Raw genomic sequence first — 22,766 nt, 5'->3', positions numbered from 1 at the left:
AGTACTTAGTTTGCTAGTGTGGTGTGCATGCAGCCATGGCAGCTAAAGGTGTACCGCCCATCAAGTCATCTAGAAATATCATGGCCTTCAAGTCCCCATGAAATACAAGTGTTTTAAGTGTTTTTAAAAAACATAATCCTTTCCACAGTGTACATAAACAGCTATGTATGAGAATGTCAGCTAAGGGAACATCCCTTGATAAATTGTTTCTATTGGGAACACCTTGCAACGTCACAGATGCAGACGACAGGCGTCCACCATCTTGCTTCTCATTCATTATGGATGGGGTGACGCCTTACATTGCTTTGTTTTGCTATGGTAGCTTACAGTGAAAGGTTGAGAACAGTTAAACTTCTCCAAGCATCAGCGTATGCCTGACTGTGTGTCTGATCTTCTGACTCATTGTTGCTACAGTTCCAAACACCTACTGTAGAGCGTTATAACAGCCCATCTGTATGAATCCTGCCTTATTGTTGCTATTATCATTTTAGCTGTGAAAGCTTACTGTAACATTTCCACAGTTCAGCTAGCCAAACCAATGTTAGCTAAGCTTGTAGGCTAGTTTTAATGTCAGCAATGGCTTGTCTTTGCTTGTAGTGACATTAGATAACCTGTATAGAGTTTTGAACATTAATGTTTTGAGTTAACCTCCAAACCTTTTAAATCACATCAATAACAACAACATTACTGTCTAAACTGTTTAGTTTAGGCTCTTTCTTTTATTCTTTTTAGTTCAAATCTCAAGCGAGCTACAATGGCTGGTGGGTAATGTTTTTGTTTTTCTTTGTTTTTTTTAAGTGGGGCTGAATGAAGTGCTTATAAACAGTCATTGTCTTACCTGCAGTAGACAACAGTCACAGTGCTATTAATTTGAGTAATCGGAAGCTTTCCTGATAGCTCTTAGCTAAAACTAAAAGCTAATGCCCTGTAGCAACGCAGTGCATTCAGAAACTGTCCAGATTGCAACACAATGTGGCAATATGGATTGTGTTATGTTACCCATTCTGTGTAACTGCTGAGGCGAAAATGGTGCAATGTAAATATCCACAATATAACTCTCACTCAAACTGCTGTGAAATCATTCAGGTTTGAGTTGTTTTAGATGCTGAAACAAAGCTTCTCTGTTGTCCCCCTTCTAAATAGATTTTAGCTTTAGGTCAACTGTCAGGAAAGCTTCTGATTCTCCAAAAGAGAGAGTACTCTGGCCTCTGTCTATTACAGACAAGCCACTGAATACTCATAGAAGAATATGACTTTATTGTGAAGTGATGAACTGTTCTTGCCTAGACTGTTCACAGTTGCCTTTGAACTGAGTGTTTTTGCTCCCTGCGGTCTGGAATCTTAGCTAACAAAGCAGAATACTCCGTGTAGTCCACTTCATGGGGAATAACAAGGCAATTACAACACAACCTAGGACTCATCCTACACATCCTATACAGAGGTGTATACAGATTTTACATCAAATGAAACATGGTCTTAAATTCAGACCCTCCCCTCCCACGTGTTCCCTTTAATTGAAACTAAATCACAGTGGATCAGCTGCTAAAAACTGGACGGCACTTGCTCAGGCCTCAGGAGCTGACTAGTGGGAGCACCCTTGGCTTTTCAGGAGCCTTGTTGCTGTTTTTACCAGATAGTACACAAAGGCCAATGCCACTCCACTTGCTTGCCATAAAAACAAATGATGACCACATATTTGTCTCTCTTGTATTCATCACTCTCTCTATTCTTTCCACCCCTGCACCATCCAGCAGATTTGGGACCTGAACTTTAAGTCAAACTACAGAACACAGTGTTGTAGAGAGAAAACAAAAAAGCAACATACAAACCCTTCACAACCCTCTGCGAAAAAACATTGCTTCGGGGAGAGTGGATTTGGCTTCTCCGGTATGAAAACCATTTTAATGTATTTGTGTGACAAAAACAGCGGTGCACTAGCCTGGGAATTCCCATGCTGCTTTGCGCGCGATTTCATTCTCACTGCAAAGGCAGCCTGGAAACCACCGCCCTTATATTTGCCTTAGTTTGGGAACCAATCACAGAACGGGGGGGTGCAGCAAGACGATGACAACGTCTATGCGCTACACCGGAGCTTGTAGAGTGTTAATCCAACATGGCAGCGGGGACAACGTTACCGTTCGATGCAGCCTTAGAAAGTGTTTTAAGTAGCTTAGAGCGCAAGTTTACTTTTATTTTACTTTTTTTTCTTCTTCTTCCTCGTCGAATTTCAGTCGTCATCTGGTATAAGTGATACAATTGGCTATGAATCGCGCGCAAAGCAGCATGGGAAGAACCAGACGCCATTTGATAGACATTCGCAGCGCCCAATAAACGGCTCTAGGCATTCGTAAACCACGCCTCAAATACGAGAAAATGCACACCTAGTTCCCAGACCACCATCTCATCGAGATTGTGGACGCTTCAGCCAGGCTAGCGGTGCACTTGAATCCAGAAAGAATTAACAGAATAAGGATGCAAATTCATCCAGATTGGCCTCATGTTTATTTTATATGGAATTTATTTGGAATGTATATTTAATAAGGAATCAATGTATTCACTGACAAAGCCATAAGAACAAAGTAATACAAAGTAATTCTGGTCTGTGCACTCACCATATCTGCTGATGGAGGTACGTGATATGCTCGCTGAGGAAGGGATGTTGTATGATGAAGTCTGCTTTGGCACCAAAGCCACAATGGAGCGGTCTGACACCTGTGTGAAGAGACACACAATACACAAATCTTGGTATCACAAAAGATTTAGGCAATATCATACTATAATTAGAAAAGATGCATTTCAGGCAATCATTCTATTTATTCCTGAAATAATGTCTCAGCATTTCTGCCATAAAATCCAAACTACCACATAAACCACATGTATTTGTGTTTAACGTGTTCTCACCTATATTTCACACCATGAAAAATAAACAAAAAAAAACAAGATAAAGGGGTGTAAGACCCTGAGTGAACAATCCCCTGAGCAAAATAAATCTCAAAAGCCTTCATCCATATGTGTCATATCTGTGCTCCCTGTTGTTCTGTACAGCAGCCCCGTGGCTTTTTTCAGCAGAGCAAAGTGCTGTGGCTGCATGATGGCTGCACTCAACATGACTGTCATCATCATTGTCAATCCCTTCACAAACCTTAGAGACATGATGTAAGCTTTGGAGCCGGTAACAGATGCTACGGAAGGGTGAGGAAAAAGGAACAAAGCTGCCAGAAGCAGAGACAAAGAGACTACGATGGTGAATGTCTCATCTCATGTACACTTCACAACCTTAAAACAACAGGGTGTGCAGCTATAATAATAGCAATAAAGCAGCAATGAGTTGGAGTCAAAGAAGAAGAAGAAGCAAGGAGGTGTTAAAAGCTGAGACTGACTCTTCTCCTGTCTGTGGTTTGTTTTTACAAAAGGCTCTTGGTCCTGAGTATCTTGCTCCAGTCTTTACAGAGAAGGTGGGGGAAAACAAACACTTTTCATTAGAGAAGATGTCCTTAAAATTAGTTTGATAAGACGCTTCCCAGCTGAGATCTTTTCGTCAGCCTGACAGTAATTAATGAATGCTAGCACTGTTAGCAAACTAAAACATTTTGTTTCAGAAAAGACAAGACATAGGAAACAAAACTTGCAGCTCTTTGCTGAAAACCAAAACAACAAAGAGCTTGTTGGCTGGCATTTACAGCTCACCCTGAGGAGGCATTTCTGCTTCAGACCCTGCAAAGAAAAGCCGACGAGCCTCCAGTGGAGAAATCAACAAAAGGCAAATGCCAGGCTCCAAAAGCCATACCTCAAAGAAGCTATAGAAGAACAGAAAATACTTATTTTCAATTTCTTCCCACAGGAATGGGTTCTTTTCCATCTCCTGTTGGAAAATACGATGCTGGATTTTGGGATGGCCATCATGGCAGAGTTTGTGCTTGTTCTTAAGAGCCAGCCTCTTCTCATCCTCCCTCGCTCCCAAACTAATCTAGGCAGCCGTGGCCTAGTGGTTAGGGAGGTGGACTTAAGATCAGAGGGTTGCAAGTTCAAGTCCCGCCATTACCTCTCCCTACACCTCCATTCATGGCTGAAGTGCCCTTGAGCAAGGCACCTAACCCCACATTGCTCCAGGGCCTGTAACCAATACCCTGTATCTAAATAGATGTAAGTCGCTTTGGATAAAAAGCGTCAGCTAAGTGTAATGTAATCTCAGCTGCAATATTAGTTTGGGTTGCCTTCAAGCTTCTACTGGCTGTGCTGGAGAGACACTTGAGAATGGCGATGGAATTTGGAAGAATCCTCTTAAAGATGAAGCTCGTGCGGGTCTCTTGGAGAGAGATGAAAAATGGCCTTCTTAACCCCCACCCACGATTGACATCTCTGACCTCTCTCACCTCATCTGTCTCTTCTTTCCTAAATCTAATTTCTGCAGCCTCTCCATCCCATAGCCTCCTCTTGGCTGATGGAGCATAGACTGCCACTAATACACCACCAGCGTAGACTTCCCTGAAGTTTCCAGTGCTGTTCCTGTGATATATTTTCTCCTGGGAGCATGAAATAGCTTCTCAGCACCCCCTCTCCCTTTACATTTCCCTCTGTCTCTTTCTCTCTGCTTTTTATGGCTGACAGAGAAGCTGGAGCAGAGATGGTTCCTTGTGATAGCGGTAAATGATTGAAGGCGTGCAGTTTCGCCCTTCAGGGATAATCCAGTGTGGGGCTGATAGTGGGCAGGTGTGATAAGGGCTGTGGGCGCCGCCTGTGATAAGACCTTCCATTAGACAGTGGCGAGTCGACCATACAGCAGAGTGTGGTCACCCTCGATCATTCTTTCCTCAGCCCTCCCCAAACCTCCTCCCCCTCGGTATCCCATCTCTGCCGCACTCATGCTCGCATTCATGATGTCTATCGTACGATCCGTCTCCACCCGGTAACTTTGAAAAAAAATTTGTGCGTGTGTGCAGTTTTTTTTTTACAGAACTGTCAAAAAGTAAAACTGGCCATAATATTCCAGTATTTATGTTGAGTTACACACCAGTTTGCACTTCATAATGGTATTAAGAAGGGATTTAAATCAAAGAAATGCGTCATTTAAAAATCACTGAGTTTTTTTTACATCTGCAGCATCAGAGCAGTATTAACCCAAACATGTCTCCATTTAAATGCTGAACACTGTTTAATAAAGCATTACAATAAGAGTCTCCTTCCACTTAATAAACCTTTATTTTCCAACCTATAATAGATATGTATCATGATTTGAAATGGAGTGCGGTAAGACTGCCACAGCATTAGATTAATGAACACACAGCAGTGTGGTAGTATCTGTTGTGTCTGGTGCGGTTGAAAATAGCCCAAAATGCCCCAAGTGATGTCTGCAAGGTGGGTAACAGGATCTTTCTGGCAGGCTCTCCTGAAGCAGTCGTGAGTGTCTGCTCACCCCTCTTCCTTTGCCGCAGAGAAGAGGACACACAGGTCAGCAGGCAGGGGTGGAAAGTTTCAAAAGTTTACTTTTAATTTGGATGTGCTCTCAGCTTAAGTGAGAGAAGCAGAATACCTGCAATTACTGTCACTTATCTGCACATTAGGAATAACATTCCAAAAGAAAAAAAGCCTGTGTGCCCCCACAGACCGATGTGGCATACAAATATGATATGCTGGAAAAGGTACTTTGACTGTAATGAGTAAACATTTTGGAAATCGTCAGAGTAATTACTCCCACTGTGAACTGGTTAATGTATGCATGGGCCTGTTTGCAAGTTGAATCATCACAAAACAATGACAAACTTCATTTCATAACGTATTTATGAGAGATGCTCACGCTGCTGAAAAGTGACTAAGGTCTTTACGATGTCTGATTCATGTAGCTGTGGGACTCGTCAGGATCTACAATAGCCGCCAGCAGCAGGTAGGTTAATACCAGAGTGTCTCACGACAGCATATCACGGGGGAAGGAAGAGATGAAAAAAGGCGCAATGAAAAGCTTTGCTTTGACACAGAGGACGATTAATCAGCAAAGAAATATCCAAATCAGCAATCAGTCAAAATCTCTCCAATCTCAGAAATCGTTTATCTCAGTTGCTCTGTTAATAGTATGAGCACGGGGGTACACGCTGGATATCTGCACATGCATTGCGTGTATATTTGATCATGCTTCTATATTCCTCTGTCTTTATCAGAGCATGAAAGTGAAAAAAAAAAAAAAAAGCACTTATCGTGAGAAATTGTTTGTCAGAGGGGAGTTCAGTCCCATGACTGTGAATACAAAGGTGATGAATAAAGATTCTGAACTCAATTTCAGTCTGTGCATTTATGTTTTTAATTTTAGCAGAGTGGAAAGGTGTGCATTTCCATATCCAAGATGTGTAAACCATTATTTCCCATGTGGCATGGTAAACAGCCAATGGCGTATCTTTGGTAGCTGTGAGACCCATGAATTTTAATGACCCTGTGTTGTAGAAATGAGAGAATTAGCAAATACTCAAGGTGATGCTCAGAGTCACTCTGCAGATTTCAGAGCCCTTTTCACGATTTTCTCTTTTCCTCTATCCATTTTTTTTCTTCCAGCTTTTCCCCTCAGCTTAATGAGCTGTGCTCCATTGTTGTGATATGCAACCACATGTGCTGTCATAGCTGCCAATTCAGTGCCGTGGTGACACAAACACAGAGGCTCACACAAGGGGGCCACTGCCAGCTCATCAAAACAGTAATGATGCAAAAAGTGCCTGTGTTGCTCCATCTTACTGTGATCTCTTCAACTACCAACTGCCCTGTTCCTTCATATTTCCCTTCTCTTTCTCCTTTCATCACGTTACCCTGCAGCCTGCCGATATTGTCTCTGAAGTCGCACGGCCTTACAGTGCGTTCTATGCAGGGACTCTGAGTTCCTTGATCAATAGCAGTGCTCTGATCTGCTATTGAGTAAGCGAATAAGTGAAGCGGCCACACGCGTGCCACTGTGTGTTCTGTAGTGTCTCCCTTGGCTAACGATGGCAGACTGTGATGCAAAGGACTGCAAAAAAAACAACAACAGAGGAGCCCATTATGTTGTGGAAGCAAACATACTGAACTGTTTCATCAAGAGAAAAAAAACGCTGGAGAGACCGTTATGAGGTGCTTCCACACGTAAGAGGGAGAAAGGGAGAGAGGTTGAAATGAAGCCGGACAAAATGATCATTTCTTACCAGTGGGTGAGAGGAGAAAAAAAATGGCTAAAAAGGGTGAGAAAAAAAATGTAAACGAGGCCAAAGTAAAAAAAAAAAGAAAAAAAAGAAAGAAAAGTCAAGAGCAGAAGGGAGGGACAGACAAAGGGGAATCAAGCTGTGCGGTGCCAAGTCCTATCTGAAGGACACTATGATGTGCAACTCCTACATCTGTTAAGTTCCTGTGGGACAAGAGTTCAGAATGACTCTCTGTTTGCCTCCTCATTCCTTCTTTCTGCCTGTAGATGGAGCAGCTTCTCATGGCCCGATCTCTGATTCTAACCAAAGCTGCATCTCTGCCATAGCCTCTGCTCTTAAGCAGGCAGCCCAGAATCAAACCTCATGCAGCCTTTAGGCAGATGGCCCCTCTTGGCTGACTAATGAGTAATGGCTGAGCATGCAATGCAAAAAATTCACGACTTGTGGAGATGGCTGCCGTCTTATTCTCTCTTGCTTGTTTCTTTCTTTATTCCTTTTATTCTACTTCATTATTTCTCCTCAGCTTCCACTAACTCTCTCTCGATCTCCCTAATTCTCCCCAATAATTTCTCCTGAAAAATACAGAACGTGTCTTCTTCTCAGTTTTCACCCTCCTCAAGCCTTTAAACAACGAACATTTGGTGAAACTATGGGCCCTCAAATTGATGCCGGTGTTAAGATGAACAGAGAGAAAAAGAAAAGATGAGAAAAGAGAAAATGTATAGTGACACCTTCCTCCTGCAGCATCATCTTTCAAAGGAGGAGGGAAATTGCCAGCTGAGATGCAGAGAGTTCATCTCTCCTGCCACCTGTATGGTAATTGCCCTCCATTCCGTGAGCCAGTCAGATTACACCATGCACGGGCATGCAAAAGAGGGGCTGAAAATTGGCTGCCTTCAAGTCAAGAGCAGGAAACTATGTTTGCCAGTGTAGGTGGAACAATTTCCATAATAAAAGCCAGAAGATAAATTGAACTAAAATGAGACTTTTCTTGAGAAAGAAGGGTGAAGTTTGAGAGTGAATTAAGGGAAACATCACACTAAGGTTGTTCTGTGTGCTTACCTGGTAATGCAAGAGAGCGTTGAGTCTCTTCCAGTCATTTTCAATCTTTGTGGTGATGTCTTCATCCTGCAACACCACGCGAGCCATTCGTCCCTGGCGCCACTCTGATGGCACAAGTGCAAACAAACAAAAGTGTAAACAAAAGTCTATTGCAAACTATGTACCAAAGTGGTTATCATTTCTGTTTGTTTCTGTTTGGTGCAGTCAACCAAACATGTGCGTACCCAACCAATGTGTTTAAGAAGCATGTATGCTTTGAAGGAACTTTTAATCCTGATGACATGAACCAAACTCTCATTTATGTATGTTGTTGTCATGGCCGAGTGGTTAAGGCGATGGATTAGAAATCCATTGGGATTTCCCTGCACGGATACGAGTCCTGCATACAACGTTGACTTTTTGGTTTTGCCTCACCCTTTTGACTTTTACTTTACGGGCGGCCTAGACTCAGTGGTTAGAGTGGGTCGTCCAAGGTCAGTGATTTGATTCCCACTCAAAAAAGATTGATGGACCGACAGCTGGAGAGGTGGCAGTCCACCTCTTACCACAGCTGAGGTGCCCTTGAGCAAGGCACCTTTAACCCCATGCTCCCCGAGCGCTGTTATTGGCTTCCCACTGCTCCAGTGTATGGCATCTGTCTCATTGACTGTGTGACCGTGTGCATGTGCATGGGTGTTCGACAGGTGCCAACCTGGATGGGTGAAATGCGGAGGAGTCATTTCCTGTTAACATTCATGTGTACATGACAATAAAAGTAATCTTAATCTTAATTGCCTTCTACAGCTGTATGTTATCCACCAAGGCTTTCAAACACACTACTGTGAAAACGTTTTAAATTTGAATTTGTGTTTCCAAAGCGCCATCTGTAATCTTTTAAAGTGCTCTTGATCAATACTTCTCAAGGCTTTCTGGAAGTCTTTTTTTTTTCCTTTTCTTGGAACATTGGCTGCTTTTCACCCATTTCCAGACCAGTCCTTGCACCTGACCATTTTTAGGGAATTTTTTGTTTGTTGAGTCAATTAGCCATGAGCTGTGTAAGGGCACCTAACTAAAGAGATACATCGACAAGACATAGACAACTTAGCAAACGGTACCTTTAGGCACTTTGTTTCTCACAGCCTGTTTTCTTTAATAAGTCTGTTTGGCAAAAAATAATCATTTTGCACCAGCAAGGTGATTCCCAAAGAGCCTTTAGCTCAAAACTTGGCATATCTCAGCATGTTGTGGAGTTTGTCCTTCAAATTTTGGTAGGAAAGTGGCTGGCCTGAAAAGCTTTCTATAGCAGATGGACATCATCTGAAAGGGATGTTCTTAAAAAATTGGAAAAAAAACAGCAAGTTCCTGTGTCAGGTCTTTGCTGTTTTTTCCCCAATTTTTTTTACAGAGATGCATCTGGTCCCTCAGTTGATCCATCTACAGTTCACTTAAGCCTCATCAGAAATGGTCTCCATTCAAGAAGCCATTCTTAAGATAAAGGCTGAGGTATGCCAAATGATTCAAAAAGAGCCCGGACCTCAATGTTACTGAAGCAGTATGGGATCATCTTGACAGAGAACGGAACAAAAGGCAGCCAACAACCCAAAGAAAAGCTTAGGGATGTCCTTCAAGAAGCCTGAAGAATTATTCCTGAAGACTGCCTAAAGAAATGGCAGAAAGATTGTCTAAGAGGGTTCAGGCTGTGTTGAAGAATGAAGGTGAACAATACCAATCGTTGACTTTCAAGCTCATTGGGATTGTACAAACTCTGTTTTTGCATTATACCGTGTATTTTGATTTATTTTTGCATGTTGTAAAAAATTGTTGCACCCATTTATTGTTTTCCTGGTCATAGAAAAAGACATGAGTGGTGGCTTAAGACATTTACACAGCACTCTGCTTTTTTTTGCCAGCAACAGTGAATGAGCTCCTTTTCAGTCTGCACACTTCATTTTGAACATGATGATTTTGTCTTCATTTTTGTCTTCTGTTTTGGCACATAAAACATTGCTTCTTGACTTCTTGACTGGAACTGGAAAGCATTTCAGTAATGACACCAATGAGAATGATTTACTACAGGTCCAAACAACGGAATGAGAAAATGGCATTCATTGGTGAAGAACTCTTGATCATTACTAGTTCTGTTGCAAAACAGTTTAAATGTAACCTGATTCACAAAATGGCTCCAAGGTTCCAAGAATCCTGAACAGCACCACTACAAGAAACACAGATTTATCTGAACAATGGTAAGAGACAGATCTTCATGCTCAAACGCAAATGAGTAGATATGGGCAGCTGGTATCGATGGGCTTTTTCTCGCAGACAGGAAATTATACATCATAATTCAACATTCCACATGGGCAATTGTAAGATGTATATGCAGGCAAGCTGCCCACTTTAACTGCAGCATGTCACAAATGCAGCAGTTGGCCCATCATAGTCAGGAAGAAGAGAAAAGTAAAGCAGACAAGCAAGGATGAAAAAGCGAGCAATGAGAAAATTACCTCCTTTCAAAAGGGGAAAAAATAGAGAGCATGGTTAACAGGTAGAGGCAGTAAGCAGTGCTGGTGGAGGGCATTGGGTGATTGTGCGGTAATGAAATGATAATAAGGGTACTGCCAGGGGAGCAGATAACCATTGTAGGCCCCGTGCTGAGAGTGATCATTGATTTTCCCCTTGCTGACTGCGTTTTATTACTTTGTTCCTCTGCCAGATAGTCACGTGAAATTTCTGCCTGGCACAACATCATCTCAACACTGGCTGACCCACACTCAAATCTGCAGTAAAAAGACAAACTCTGAAGCGCACTCACATACTGCTTGAACACATACAGACGGTCTCACACAGATGCAATTATTTTTCAAGAGATAGCCATGTTGTGGAGAGTGGCTGGTGCGCTGATTTGCAGCAAGCAGAGGGGGCCTTTTGTTCTCTTCGCCCGTGCGAAGGGAGAGAAAATGAGAGGGACAGAGGCAAGGTATGGACAGGCGAGGATGGAAGTGGCAGACTGCGTAGGAGTGGACCCTTGTGTGAGGCTGGCAGCTCTTACCTAGGTGAGCCACGTCACTGATGTAACAACACACAAACACAAGACCGCTTCTCTATCTTAATCCACTGTGTCTTATTGGCACCACCAAGCAGCGAAAGCAGGCAGACAGAAAGATGCACCACACACTGTCAGTCAGTTTGATAGAAGGCCTGGCAGCAGCACACTGAGGCTGGCTGGCTGGCTGGCTGGAGGATAGGTTTATCACACAAATGCACTGATAATCTCGACACATCCCGCTGATACATGAATCTATTGGTGTGAAGGACTTTATACGTGCCTACTGCATCTGTGACTGCCTGAGTTGTGTGTTTACTGTACGCGCGTGTGTGTGTTTGTGTGCCGTACCAAGGTCCATGTCGACAGCACGTGGCCGCTGAGAATAGGGCATGTTCTTGTAAACAGCATCCAGTATCTTCTCCTTCACTTGGGTGATTGTGTCACAGTTCAGCACCTTCACTGGAATCTCGGGACTGTTTTCATTGTCTGGGTTCACACAGTTTAGGATCTGGAGTGTAGAAATGGGGATGAAAGGGGAAAGAAAGAAAAAGAAAATATCACAAAGGGAAGGAAGCTCGAGGTGTCCTGTTTCTGTCTGGACTTAGGACCAGCTTGAGGCTTGCTCACATTATATTTTCCTTGGAGCATAGCAGGAGCCTTGAGAAACCATTTCCGCTCTTACTAGCATCCCGGAATCTAATTTCACACCTTCGGCGGGACACCAATTTCCAGCTCTGCTGGGGTATTAGCGCGTAATGAGCCAAATTCCCAGTCAGAGCAATCAGAGCATTGTCACACCACATGCTGGTTGTGTGGGAGCTTTTTGATTTTTTTTCCAAGTGCGTGTGTGTGGGGAGTGGGGGTCTGTTTAGTGCGTTTCAATCCTCACAACCACCTACCCTGATGTTGGACCAACATGAGGTTGTAAGGACCGTTGGTTAATTTAATTCCCTCGAAAACAGGTTTATTTGCAAAAAAAGTAAAACTAAACAAGAAAGCCAAGAAATGGAGTGAATGCATGTTGTTTACCATCTAGAAGAAAAAGTGCTCGTGTCTGTGTGTATGTCCCAGCTTGGCAGCATTGTGTTTGTGTGCGTCTGTGAGCCTTTGTGCAAACTTCTGGTGTGGCTGCTGGAGTGTGACGTACCAGGGTTTTGTACTCGATCTGCTGGCGGATGAGCTTGTCTTCACTCAGGGAGTAACGGGCCTCTCCAGTGATGGCGTCGATGGGCCCCTTTTCCATCTGCTGCTTGATGGCGCAGTACAGCATGAACAGAGGCTCCCCAGCACACTCCTGTGAACACACACACACACACACACACACACACACACACAGACAAAGCCACAGATTCACACATGAGAGAACACCACAACATAAAAAAAGCAAAAAACACACCAGACTTCAGCTCTTACTGTGCACTCACACTTTTTAATTTAGAAACTTTATTAATAAGATACAAAGAAGAGATTTATATGTGTATGTGTTAACACCTACACACTCTACATGTGTTGTTTGGTGCACTGACCTTGAGGAATTTGTGAAGGAGGAAGGCGAACCAGTTTGTGAGCATCTTCTCTGCAACAGACTCTGTTCTGAAATGACAAAATATATATATATATATATATATATATAAATAAAAAATAAATAAATAAATTTAAAAAAAACAGGAGAAACAAAATGGAATTTTATCCTCTCTCTTGATGAAACCAAAACTTTCAAATCACAAAATTGCTCAATAATTCATGAGTTTGTGGGGAAAAACTTCAGGGAGATTATCTTGACATCTTGGCTTGCTGCATCCAGCCTTTGGTTTTGCTCGTGTTCTGCCTGCAACGCTGCGGTCACAGTGAGTGAACAGAGACATGGATGTGGGTGCGAACAATTGCGCGCGCGTGTGTGTGGTTGATTATTCATGTGCGGTTCAACTCAGCGGGACATCAGCAGCTGTGACAAGCCTCAGCTGTTGAGAGAGACAAGCGCTGTCACAGCCAGGTAACGCCTGATCACAGCCAAAACGATCTCTTCTCCCCCCCCCTCCTTCTCTGTCCTTCCCAGTCAATCACAGATGGAGGTACAGCTTGCTGCTGGGCTTGATTGGGCATGAAAAAAAACACAATTGCGCAGTGACCTCCCGACTATTTCTACCACAGAGCTCACGAGGGGAGCATGTATACATCTTTAATAATTCCTGCTCATATCTTTCCCCGAATGCCAGACAAATATCCAGCCTCTGCTTCATTAGCACCATCATGGAACACAAGAGAAACAAGATGCCAAGCAGCTAGGTGGGAATGGTTAACAAGCAGATGAAAGCGGTAGTTCTGTGTGGACAAGCCCCTGAGGTGAATAACAACACCACGCTCCCACATCATCTTGTAAAAAAAGGCGTCTATGTAGCCTGTCTGCCTTTTCTGTTTTACTGGTGCCCATCCGTACATCTGGCATAAAAATGCAACCTGAAAAAACACAAAGCTGCTTTGGATCAGAAAGCCATTTCTCAGGTAGCTTGCTTTTGGTCCACAACATCATCACTGTCATTACTCCTCTGAGATCGAACATAGCTGCTGCACGCACTAATCACAAGTTAACATGCCATGGTAAAGTGCCCCCCCCCCCTGACAAAGTGCTGTTTGAAAGAGTGTGACAGCTTATGATTGTCACCTACTCGCAGATGATCACATCCACACAGCTCCGTACACGGGCGTTGCCAATTTAGATGGCAATGCATTGAAAAAAATGACCCTCTTAATGTAGCAGTAAATTACTGTGATTACTCTGGTGGATATGATGGAGGGGCCTCATGGCGCACTGTGCTGAACTGCGGATTAGCAGAAATCGAAGAAGGCAGTTATTAAAGGCAAGCTAGAAGGCTTCCGTCTCCTCAATAATGCTCGGGTGATTATACCTATTCAGGCTCTGCATGGACCTGAAGGGAGATTATGACTATTATGGAGATAATTGTGTTAAGTTATGTTTTAGGGCTATAGGCAAGAGTCTAGAACCGAAGCAGAAGTACCAGAAGGATTGTCTGATTCAGGGAGGTTACAACAATTTAGTCACTGAGACGAGGAAAAGTGTCAGTCAATCTTTCCCTCTCATTAAATTGGGACACAGGGAGGCTTCTTGCAGTTTTCATTTGCAAACAGGGAGTTTTTCTTGCTGCACGACTGTTGAACACGAGTTTCATTTAGTTTTGAATGATATGTGGCAGAGTTGCGTTGATGTCTTCCATATATGGGGGGCTATTCCCCCTCAAACCGATCCGTGCTCGCAGAGAGGATGGAGAGCTGGGTGACAGCCTATTCAAAGTTTCAGCATCTGGAAGGGATGTAGATTCCTTCCTAGTTTTACATAGAAGTTGAAATTTCAACAGAACTGAAAGAGTGAGTACTTTCTTTTTCGCTTGGCTATGTAGAAATACTCAAGTTTCAAGTTTATTTATTTAACAAAGGGACAGCATATATTACTAGCATTTAAAACAAAATGCAAAATATACAAGATTGTAGCCATAAGGCTAATTTCCATCTTTAGTCCCTTGACAGGTTTGATGTTCCTTAAAAAAGAAATAAAAAAACAAGTATTGCACACAATTGTAAAGTTAAAAAGTCAAAGATATCTCACTCATTTTAAAATAAATTATACAAAATACAAATACAAAGTTCAATACAACAATAAGTTAAAGGACAACACCGTTTTTTTGACATTGGGCCCTTGATTTCACATTATAACATGATGTTCTACTCACCCCTGCTTGTTGTTGGTCATTTGGAGCTGTTCCGAAGATATTCGAGAGGCGTCTGGCTGCTCTCTTGAGATATTCGGCCATGAAACGGTTTCCTATGGGCAACGTTATACAGGCACAAACTACGCTGTTTATAATTTATTAATTACTGTACACTAGCACTGATAACGTGGAGGTGCGTCGCTTACTTAAAAAAATCCCGCTTACTGTAATTTTGAATTTTAGCCGAATGAATAAATAGGCAGCAGGTCTGTGGGCTGTCTGTGGTAGTAGCACGACGATGACGTCAGTAACACCCACTTTACGACAAAAAATCAAAATTACAGTAACCCGGATTTTTTTAAGTAAGCGACGCACCTCCACGTTATCAGTGCTAGTGTACAGTAATTAATAAATTATAAAAAGCGTAGTTTGTGCCTGTATAACGTTGCCCATAGGAAACCGTTTCATGGCCGAATATCTCAAGAGAGCAGCCAGACGCCTCTCGAATATCTTCGGAACAGCTCCAAATGACCAACAACAAGCAGGGGTGAGTAGAACATCATGTTATAATGTGAAATCAAGGGCCCAATGTCAAAAAAACTGTCTTGTCCTTTAAGAACAACTGCCAGTACCAACTATATTGGATTATGTTGACAGTATTGTTTATCCAGTAGCCAGGATTTTACCTGTTTACTAAATGAATTTAATGTTGGCAATTCTCTAATTGTGCTGGGAATTATGTTCCAGGTGTGAGAGGCTCAGGTGAGTACATATGGAAATGGAGAAAGAAAGACACACACACAGTATTCACAAACTCAACAATGTAATGCTGCACAGCTAAAAGTCTCAATTTGAAAACATCTGAAGGAGCAACAAGATCCTCAAGCCGTATTTTTACTCGATACACGCCTGAATTCATTGCGAAACTTTTTGGACAATGCCCCACATCCCTCTGTAATTGTCCTCTTTCCTCTACAAGAATTTGCCCTTCCCTACTTACAATGCACCCCACCTCCCTTTCTGCTTGTATGAGACTTGAGTGTGTTAGAAGTTAATGAAACCTATTAAGCATTTTAATAAGCTCAGCAAGTCCTGAAGAAGGAAGTCAAATAACGCCTTTTGTGCGGGGGCTTTGCTGACTCCCTCCTTAATATCTCCCCTCTTGAATGTCGGGAGGGAGAAGCACTTTGTTCTCCTACTTTTCCTTTCCTTCTTGTCCTCCTCCACTTCTTCCTTCACTTCCTTCTTTCTGTTAATTGAGTTTCATTAATGAACATCAGGATTTCATTATCCCACATGGTGTTTAAGAGGGGCCCTATCTCTGGTCTCCTAATGGTAGCTATAACGTGGGGTGGGGGTGTAGAAAGCTATATTAGCAACCAGTGAAATGTCTTTCAATGAAACTAATGCCAAACACAATACTTGCTCTCTTAATAACGCTGTACACCATTGCTCTGCATGGGCGGAAATCTCATTAGAAAAATGCTGAGAAGAAAAATAATACAAGACTGAAGAGTCCCAAGGTGATGGAGGCAATGTTCTGTGATTCCATTAAAAGAACATTATGAAGAAGATGGGTAAAGAGTGGCAAAAATTAAGAAGAAGATATAGAATACACCTTAATGTGAGAGAAAGTGGCTTCTCCTAGCTGTTTTCATGGCCGTCGTCTTAACACAACACAAGGTTAGAGAAATAATAGGCAGATAAAGAGGCCAGTGACAATGGGAATGAGGAGAGAAGGAGGCCTTGAATGGGCAATGGTTTTATTTCTCACAACGAAATAAAATCCAACATTATGCATTGATTCCACTTAGCACACTGGACCGTGAGGAAATCAAGCACAAAGCTTAGATACAGCCTTTAAAAAGCTTTTACGAGAATGAAAGGGTTTGCAAAGCTAAAATCTTTCCCCATTAAGACATGGAAACCAGGAAGCATCTGAAATCTTTAAATACCAAAGAAACTTGAGTATCTGTGAAAAACACAACGCAGCGGAGCATTGAGTGAATTTGATTCAAGGAACATGACTGACTGAAGGTATGACTTCCCTGCTGCATAAATGTAAGATACTGTATGTACGTGATATAATTTGTTTTTCCTATTTCACCTAGCAGAGTACAAGAGGCAAAATAGTATAAAGTGCATAACAAGTTATATATTCCATTGGGCATTTAAACACAACCCAATCAGCCAATGCCATGAGACATTTTCTCTGTGGCTGTTACAGAGTTAACTACTTCCCCCAATAAATGGCAGTGACTTATTTTCCACCCTGCTTACTCTGTCAAAATGCCTGTCATGCATTCATTTTGAATTCTATGATCTACTACCTCAGCCTATTCTGCTTCTTTGAGAAAAAGAGTATGAAGTTAAATTATATGGAAATTTCTTTGTGAACATTCACATTCATTTAACTACTGCAAGCGTACAGGCCATGAACTCATTCTAATCTGAGAAAATGTAGCTGCCAGATCACAGCAGACACTTGTTTTTAGCCGCCATTGTACTTAACCTATCTTTAACCCAGCAAACTAGGCAAGAGACACACATTCCCCATCACCTCCTATCAAAATCAATTCACTTTTATAAAAAAGTTAGGACTGTGTAAAGAATGAATGTGGTGACTGTAGCATCTCATATAATATTATCATTCCCATTAATGTAAAGATAGTACATTAGTGATTAAGTACTCAAATATGAAAAACATCCTTTCGGGAGATTATCTTCCCATGTGTGAGGAAAGGGACGATGTGAGAGGAATACAGACGAAGGTACGCTGGAGGCAGAGATGGTGGGGGAGAGTAATGGCAAGAGTTTACATGAACTATCTTTAACGGGGTAGCTTGGAAATTTACCTGCTAAATGCATTTACAACCTCTGTTTAATTTGCTTTATCAATATTAACTCAGCTTCCCTCCTGTCTCACAATTTCTCTTCAGTGCAGCACAGCCGTCCGCCACCCCTGAAACTCACCACAGGCTCAATTATTAAGTGTGCTTAGCTTTGCAGCAGAAGCAACATTAAGCTACCCTGGTATTGTGTCGAGCTGTAGTTTCCCTGGGAGCCATGTACACATGCTGCGTTTGCTCTCTCTAACAGCATACGTGTACACTACAGAAAGAGCAGTTATACTCAGAGTACACCTTACTATAAAACTTTACATGAATCATGCAGAGTTTTCATTATGAATACACAAAGTCTAGTTGAATTGGTGGTATTTACTTTGATTGATGCTGTAAGTCAGGTGATGTTCTATCTTTTCTACCATTAATCCCCCCAAGAAAATAACTAAATTAATATTTGCCTGGCTAGCTGAGTGCCTACCTTTTTATTTAGACTTCCATTAGTAATTAAACATATGATAATATATATAGGAAATGGATAATATACCACATCACTGTGATGAATGTGGCCAGAGTAGTTTATGTGCAGTTACCACCGTTTAAAAAAATGCTATCGAAAAAAAACTACAGTCATTGGATGTTTTAGTGAATGACTGCATTAAGCCTGTACTATTCTTTTTTAAAAAATGAAAGAAACAGTGTGTAGTTTATTTCAGTTATAAAAAGGTTGGGTGTTGAAAGCCACAGACAAGCAGGGGTGCCAACATAGATGCAGGCTAGTGCTACATTTTATGGTCTTTTCAGGGCACATGTAAGCAAAACTGGCTGCAAAATCCCTTGATAAAAAAAAAACTACACGGACACTTTGAACAAATTAAACTTTGATGACTACATAATCTACTTAAACTCATATTAGTTTGAATTACTGTTGTATCTGTGCCTATAATACCTGTGTGGCTAAATAGATTTCTCCCAAAAGAGAGCATGTTTACAAGCTAGCAAGCTTCCCTCTTGAGAAGTATTCAATGACAGCTGAGGGGAGGAGTGAGGCAATGCTCTCAAACATGGCTCAAGATTTACTTTCAGCTTGCTGTAATATGAATGAGAGAAGGAAGTGGGTTGCTTGGCTGAGAGGTCCTCCCTTTATGTTGGCACTCTCCTGAAGCCATGCTAACTTTGCCCAGGAGCTACAGTTTCACTATTAGGATTTGGAACAACATTTGGAATGACTCCTGCAGGTTTTAATGTGCTGAGATCATGAGGTTGCAGTCTTGTGTATATTGCTCCATCTGATGCTTCAACATGCTGGTGGGATATACTGTAATATCCATAACTACTAGAAAACAGAGATGAGTCTCATACAAAACAATAGCGAGTATGCCACTATCCTGTTATATACAATATGCTGTATTTGAATATGGTGAGCCAACAAAAAAGACAACTGAATAAAAAAATGACAGTAAAGCACAGCCCAGCAGCCTCTTTCTACACACAGCACAAACACAAATACTGCTTTAAGACATGTTCAATTTGCCTATCATCACAAATGTGTGTGTTTGTGCGTTGGCATATCGGTGTCAGCTGGCTGGCTTGGCTGTCAGCTTTTTTTTTTTTTTTTTTACAGGCGATGAAGACACCAACAACAGCCAAGAGCCATGTCAAATCGGTAATCCTTTAAATTCTAAACAAAAATGGGTAGTGTAATGTAAAAACTGTAGGACATTTACCCCTCCAGGCTGCAATACTGGGGACTCGGGGATTATGTACCACTGTGTTCCCAATGAGATAGGATAATGAAAACTTAGAGGTGATGTGGGGCCCTGCTGTTGTTTGAAATAACAGTTTAATGCAGGTCAAGTTAATGCTGTTTTCCTTTAGTCCACCCCACTGTCTATATGCATGGCCTTTTTTATTTGCCAGCTATTTACTCTGCCTATTAATGCGGCTTTTTCAAACACAGACAATAAAATCTGAATGAAAGTCTTTTCTGATAGTACAGCAGGTGCTTGCTGTCACTGTCTTAGCTTGTTAGTTTTGTAAACAAAACCAAAATCAAACAGAGAAAATAGGTTTTTTGGTAGGACTGCAATTTGCACATATCTTTTAGTCTAAAAATTGTTTGTCCTTCATCTAGTGTTTATATTTACAGAGTCAACAAAAGCAGCTGAGGACACTTTGGCAGTGACTTGGTGGGTGTTTAAACTTTTAATACCTCATCTCAACTCCACATGAAAACAATGTACACTGGGTACATGAAAGAGAAAAAAAAGTTAAGTTGAACCTCCTCTGAATGTTTGATAAGGAACCTGAGCCTGGAGCATAAGTTAGACTGACACTGGCATGAAGAGGCAGCAGTGAGAGAGACAGAGAAACAAAGAGAAAGCACAGCACAAAGATAGCGCTTCTGATTTGGGTAGTGCATGCCATCTATATCAGCTAACTGTAGGTGAACTATAGAACTTATTACAAGACTTAATCTAAAAGTTTGTCCACAGGGAAAATAGGAATGAAATAACATTAACAAAAGAAAAGGTGAGGAACATACAGCGCTAAATTAATCCCCATCGATCTGACAATATGCATCGACATCCTGCAGCGCTGCACTTCTTCACAAAATTTAAAATGAGGACAGCGCTTTCTGTATCTGAAGTCCTAATGTCGACGGCAGGGGCGTAGCACCAAATTTGGGGCCCCAGGAACAACCACTACCATGCATATTTGAACCAACATCGACCCTATGTTAGGCTTTTGGGACACTTGTATAGGCTAATAGTTATTATGAAAATAAATACATTTAAGACAAATATGGCTTCTATTTCACAATTATTATTTTAAATTATATAGTTTTTAATATATAGCAGTGTTGCACATTGAGGCTAGTAGCAAAATAAACCATTATAATGTAACAAGAACCCATAGCTAAAAAGAACCTGATTATTTCCCAATGCAAGCCTATACAAATGTTTGGTACAAGCAAAGGCCATTTGGCCAGGCATAGAGTAAGGCTAACTAACCAATATAAAAAGAGTTAAATATAGATGGATAGATGCATATTTTAGGCTATAGCTGTTGCTAAACAACCTATAAAGATTTATGGGCTATATTGAATTCATTACTAAATTAGATGTGAAAAATTGTCTCCAGCCTACATAAATGTGCATTGCTATAACAAGGTGCTGTCTTCTTTATTCACGAACCATACATGACATCAATATAACAATCATATCATTCTAAAGAGCTTGAGCTGAGCTTTCCGTCAGTATATAGCAATCGCCGCTGCACTGCAGAGTGGCCGAGGAAATCGTTCAAATTCGTCTAATTTTTCTATTACTGATTACTGGTATGCAGCTACTATGTTGACGGTACTTTTCTCACCGAATACGGAGCGCACACACGTGTTATACACACCGTTGGAAAGGGCAGAAACAGACCTTTCAAATGGTACCACGCAGTCACACATTCACGAAAGTGATGTAAACACAAACGTCAATTGAAACGTGTATGCGAAAACCGAGATTAAAAAAATAAATAAATAAAAAATCCCTGAAAATTACCGAGGTCCAGACCTCGCTTTCCTCATAGCTGGCTACGGCTATGGCTGGTATCACAGTGGTATGCAACGGAATGTGAATGGGATAATCAGTTACTGTAGGCTGTAATTTTGACATTTGGGCTCACCTTTCTTGGGAAAGAAATCAGTAAGCAGTTGCTTTCCTTCATTTTGTCTCTCTTGCCTTTCTTTTCTTTTCTGAAAGCCTGATTTTTGTTTTTGGATGACATCTTTCATGTGCCGGCAGCTGCGTTTAATGCCTAATAATGAAGTGAGTGAAATTTATGGCGCATGTACAATCAAAAGTCCGCCAGAGGGCAGACTAAACCAATGCGCACTGATAATGGGGGTGTCTGATATAGATTATAGCCTATTTGCAGGCTGGGATATACATTTCAACAGATGTATTTCCAGAGAACATTGGATTTTTATAAATTACCAACATATATTGATATTATTTAAAAAATGATTTTTAAAAAACGAAAGAAGAAAATTTCCCTTACGGCCCCCCCTGTAGGCTGGACCCTGTGAATCAGTCTGACTTTTCCCCCCTGTTCGACGCCGCTGGTCGACGGAATGGCATTGCATGAAAGGGACAGAACACATTAAGTAGCTCTGCAAGTTAATTTTGACTGATTTAAAAATCAGAAACTATTATAGAAAGTAAACAATATTGCCTAAGATAAAGCACGTTTTATGATGGTATACTATAAATGTTATGGTCCATGGATAGCTATGTTTTGTTAAGATCTTCTGGTTTTGTGAGGTTATTCTTGGTATATTTCTGTTCATTGCTTTTGTGAAGCTCTTGCTCTTTTTTTAATTAGACATTTGCCTTATCTCCATGTTTTGGATTCTAGTCAGCTGTATCTACATTAGAGGCCTGCGCGGGACAGAATTTACAGTCCCGCGCCCGCCCGCTCCCGCCCGCTCCCGCCCGCTCCCGCCCGCTCCCGCCCGCTCCCGCCCGCTCCCGCCCGCTCCCGCCCGCTCCCGCAAAAAGATAGGATTTTTAGTCCCGCTCCTGCCCGCACCTGTCATATTTTGTCCCGCTCCCGCCCGCAATTCCCGCATGATTCAGACGTTCACGTTACTTCTCACGGAAGTTCTTGTCATTGGCTTGAGGAAAGAAACATTATCTTAGCTGCGCACACCACTGTCCGATCCTTCACGTGGGGCACAAGCAGCTGAGGCTTTACAGCAATAAGCCTACCCAACATACCTAACAAAATCTACTGTGAATATTAAGAATAATACATTGTAAGCTACATATGTTATATGCCACTCCTCACATTTCCATTCTTGGAAGTAAAAGTATATATTTTTAGTTAATATGATTTTAAACACAGCGTGATGGAGCCCCGCCCCCTACTTTGAGTGGATTTGAGCATAAATATCTAGGCCTACAGC

The 22,766-nt window shown here is 41.7% G+C and overlaps 1 protein-coding gene across 1 annotated transcript in view; it reads right to left on the bottom strand.

Moving 5' to 3' along the window:
- The window catches only part of plxna2 (plexin A2), a 201,442-nt gene that overhangs the window by 12,492 nt on the left and 166,184 nt on the right, over positions 1 to 22,766 (bottom strand). Inside the window, exons 23-27 of the mRNA XM_075475207.1 lie at positions 12,765 to 12,831; positions 12,386 to 12,532; positions 11,587 to 11,746; positions 8,217 to 8,320; positions 2,613 to 2,712 (exon numbers count right to left, since the gene is read on the bottom strand). Of these exons, the coding sequence (XP_075331322.1) occupies positions 2,613 to 2,712; positions 8,217 to 8,320; positions 11,587 to 11,746; positions 12,386 to 12,532; positions 12,765 to 12,831 (578 nt within the window). The remainder of the gene's footprint in view (positions 1 to 2,612; positions 2,713 to 8,216; positions 8,321 to 11,586; positions 11,747 to 12,385; positions 12,533 to 12,764; positions 12,832 to 22,766) is intronic.

Source organism: Odontesthes bonariensis, chromosome 10, assembly GCF_027942865.1.
Source record: "Odontesthes bonariensis isolate fOdoBon6 chromosome 10, fOdoBon6.hap1, whole genome shotgun sequence".
NCBI classification, from domain to species: Eukaryota; Metazoa; Chordata; class Actinopteri; order Atheriniformes; family Atherinopsidae; genus Odontesthes; species Odontesthes bonariensis.
Note: the sequence above shows the minus strand (reverse complement) of the source record. Positions and strands in the feature narration are given on the sequence as shown.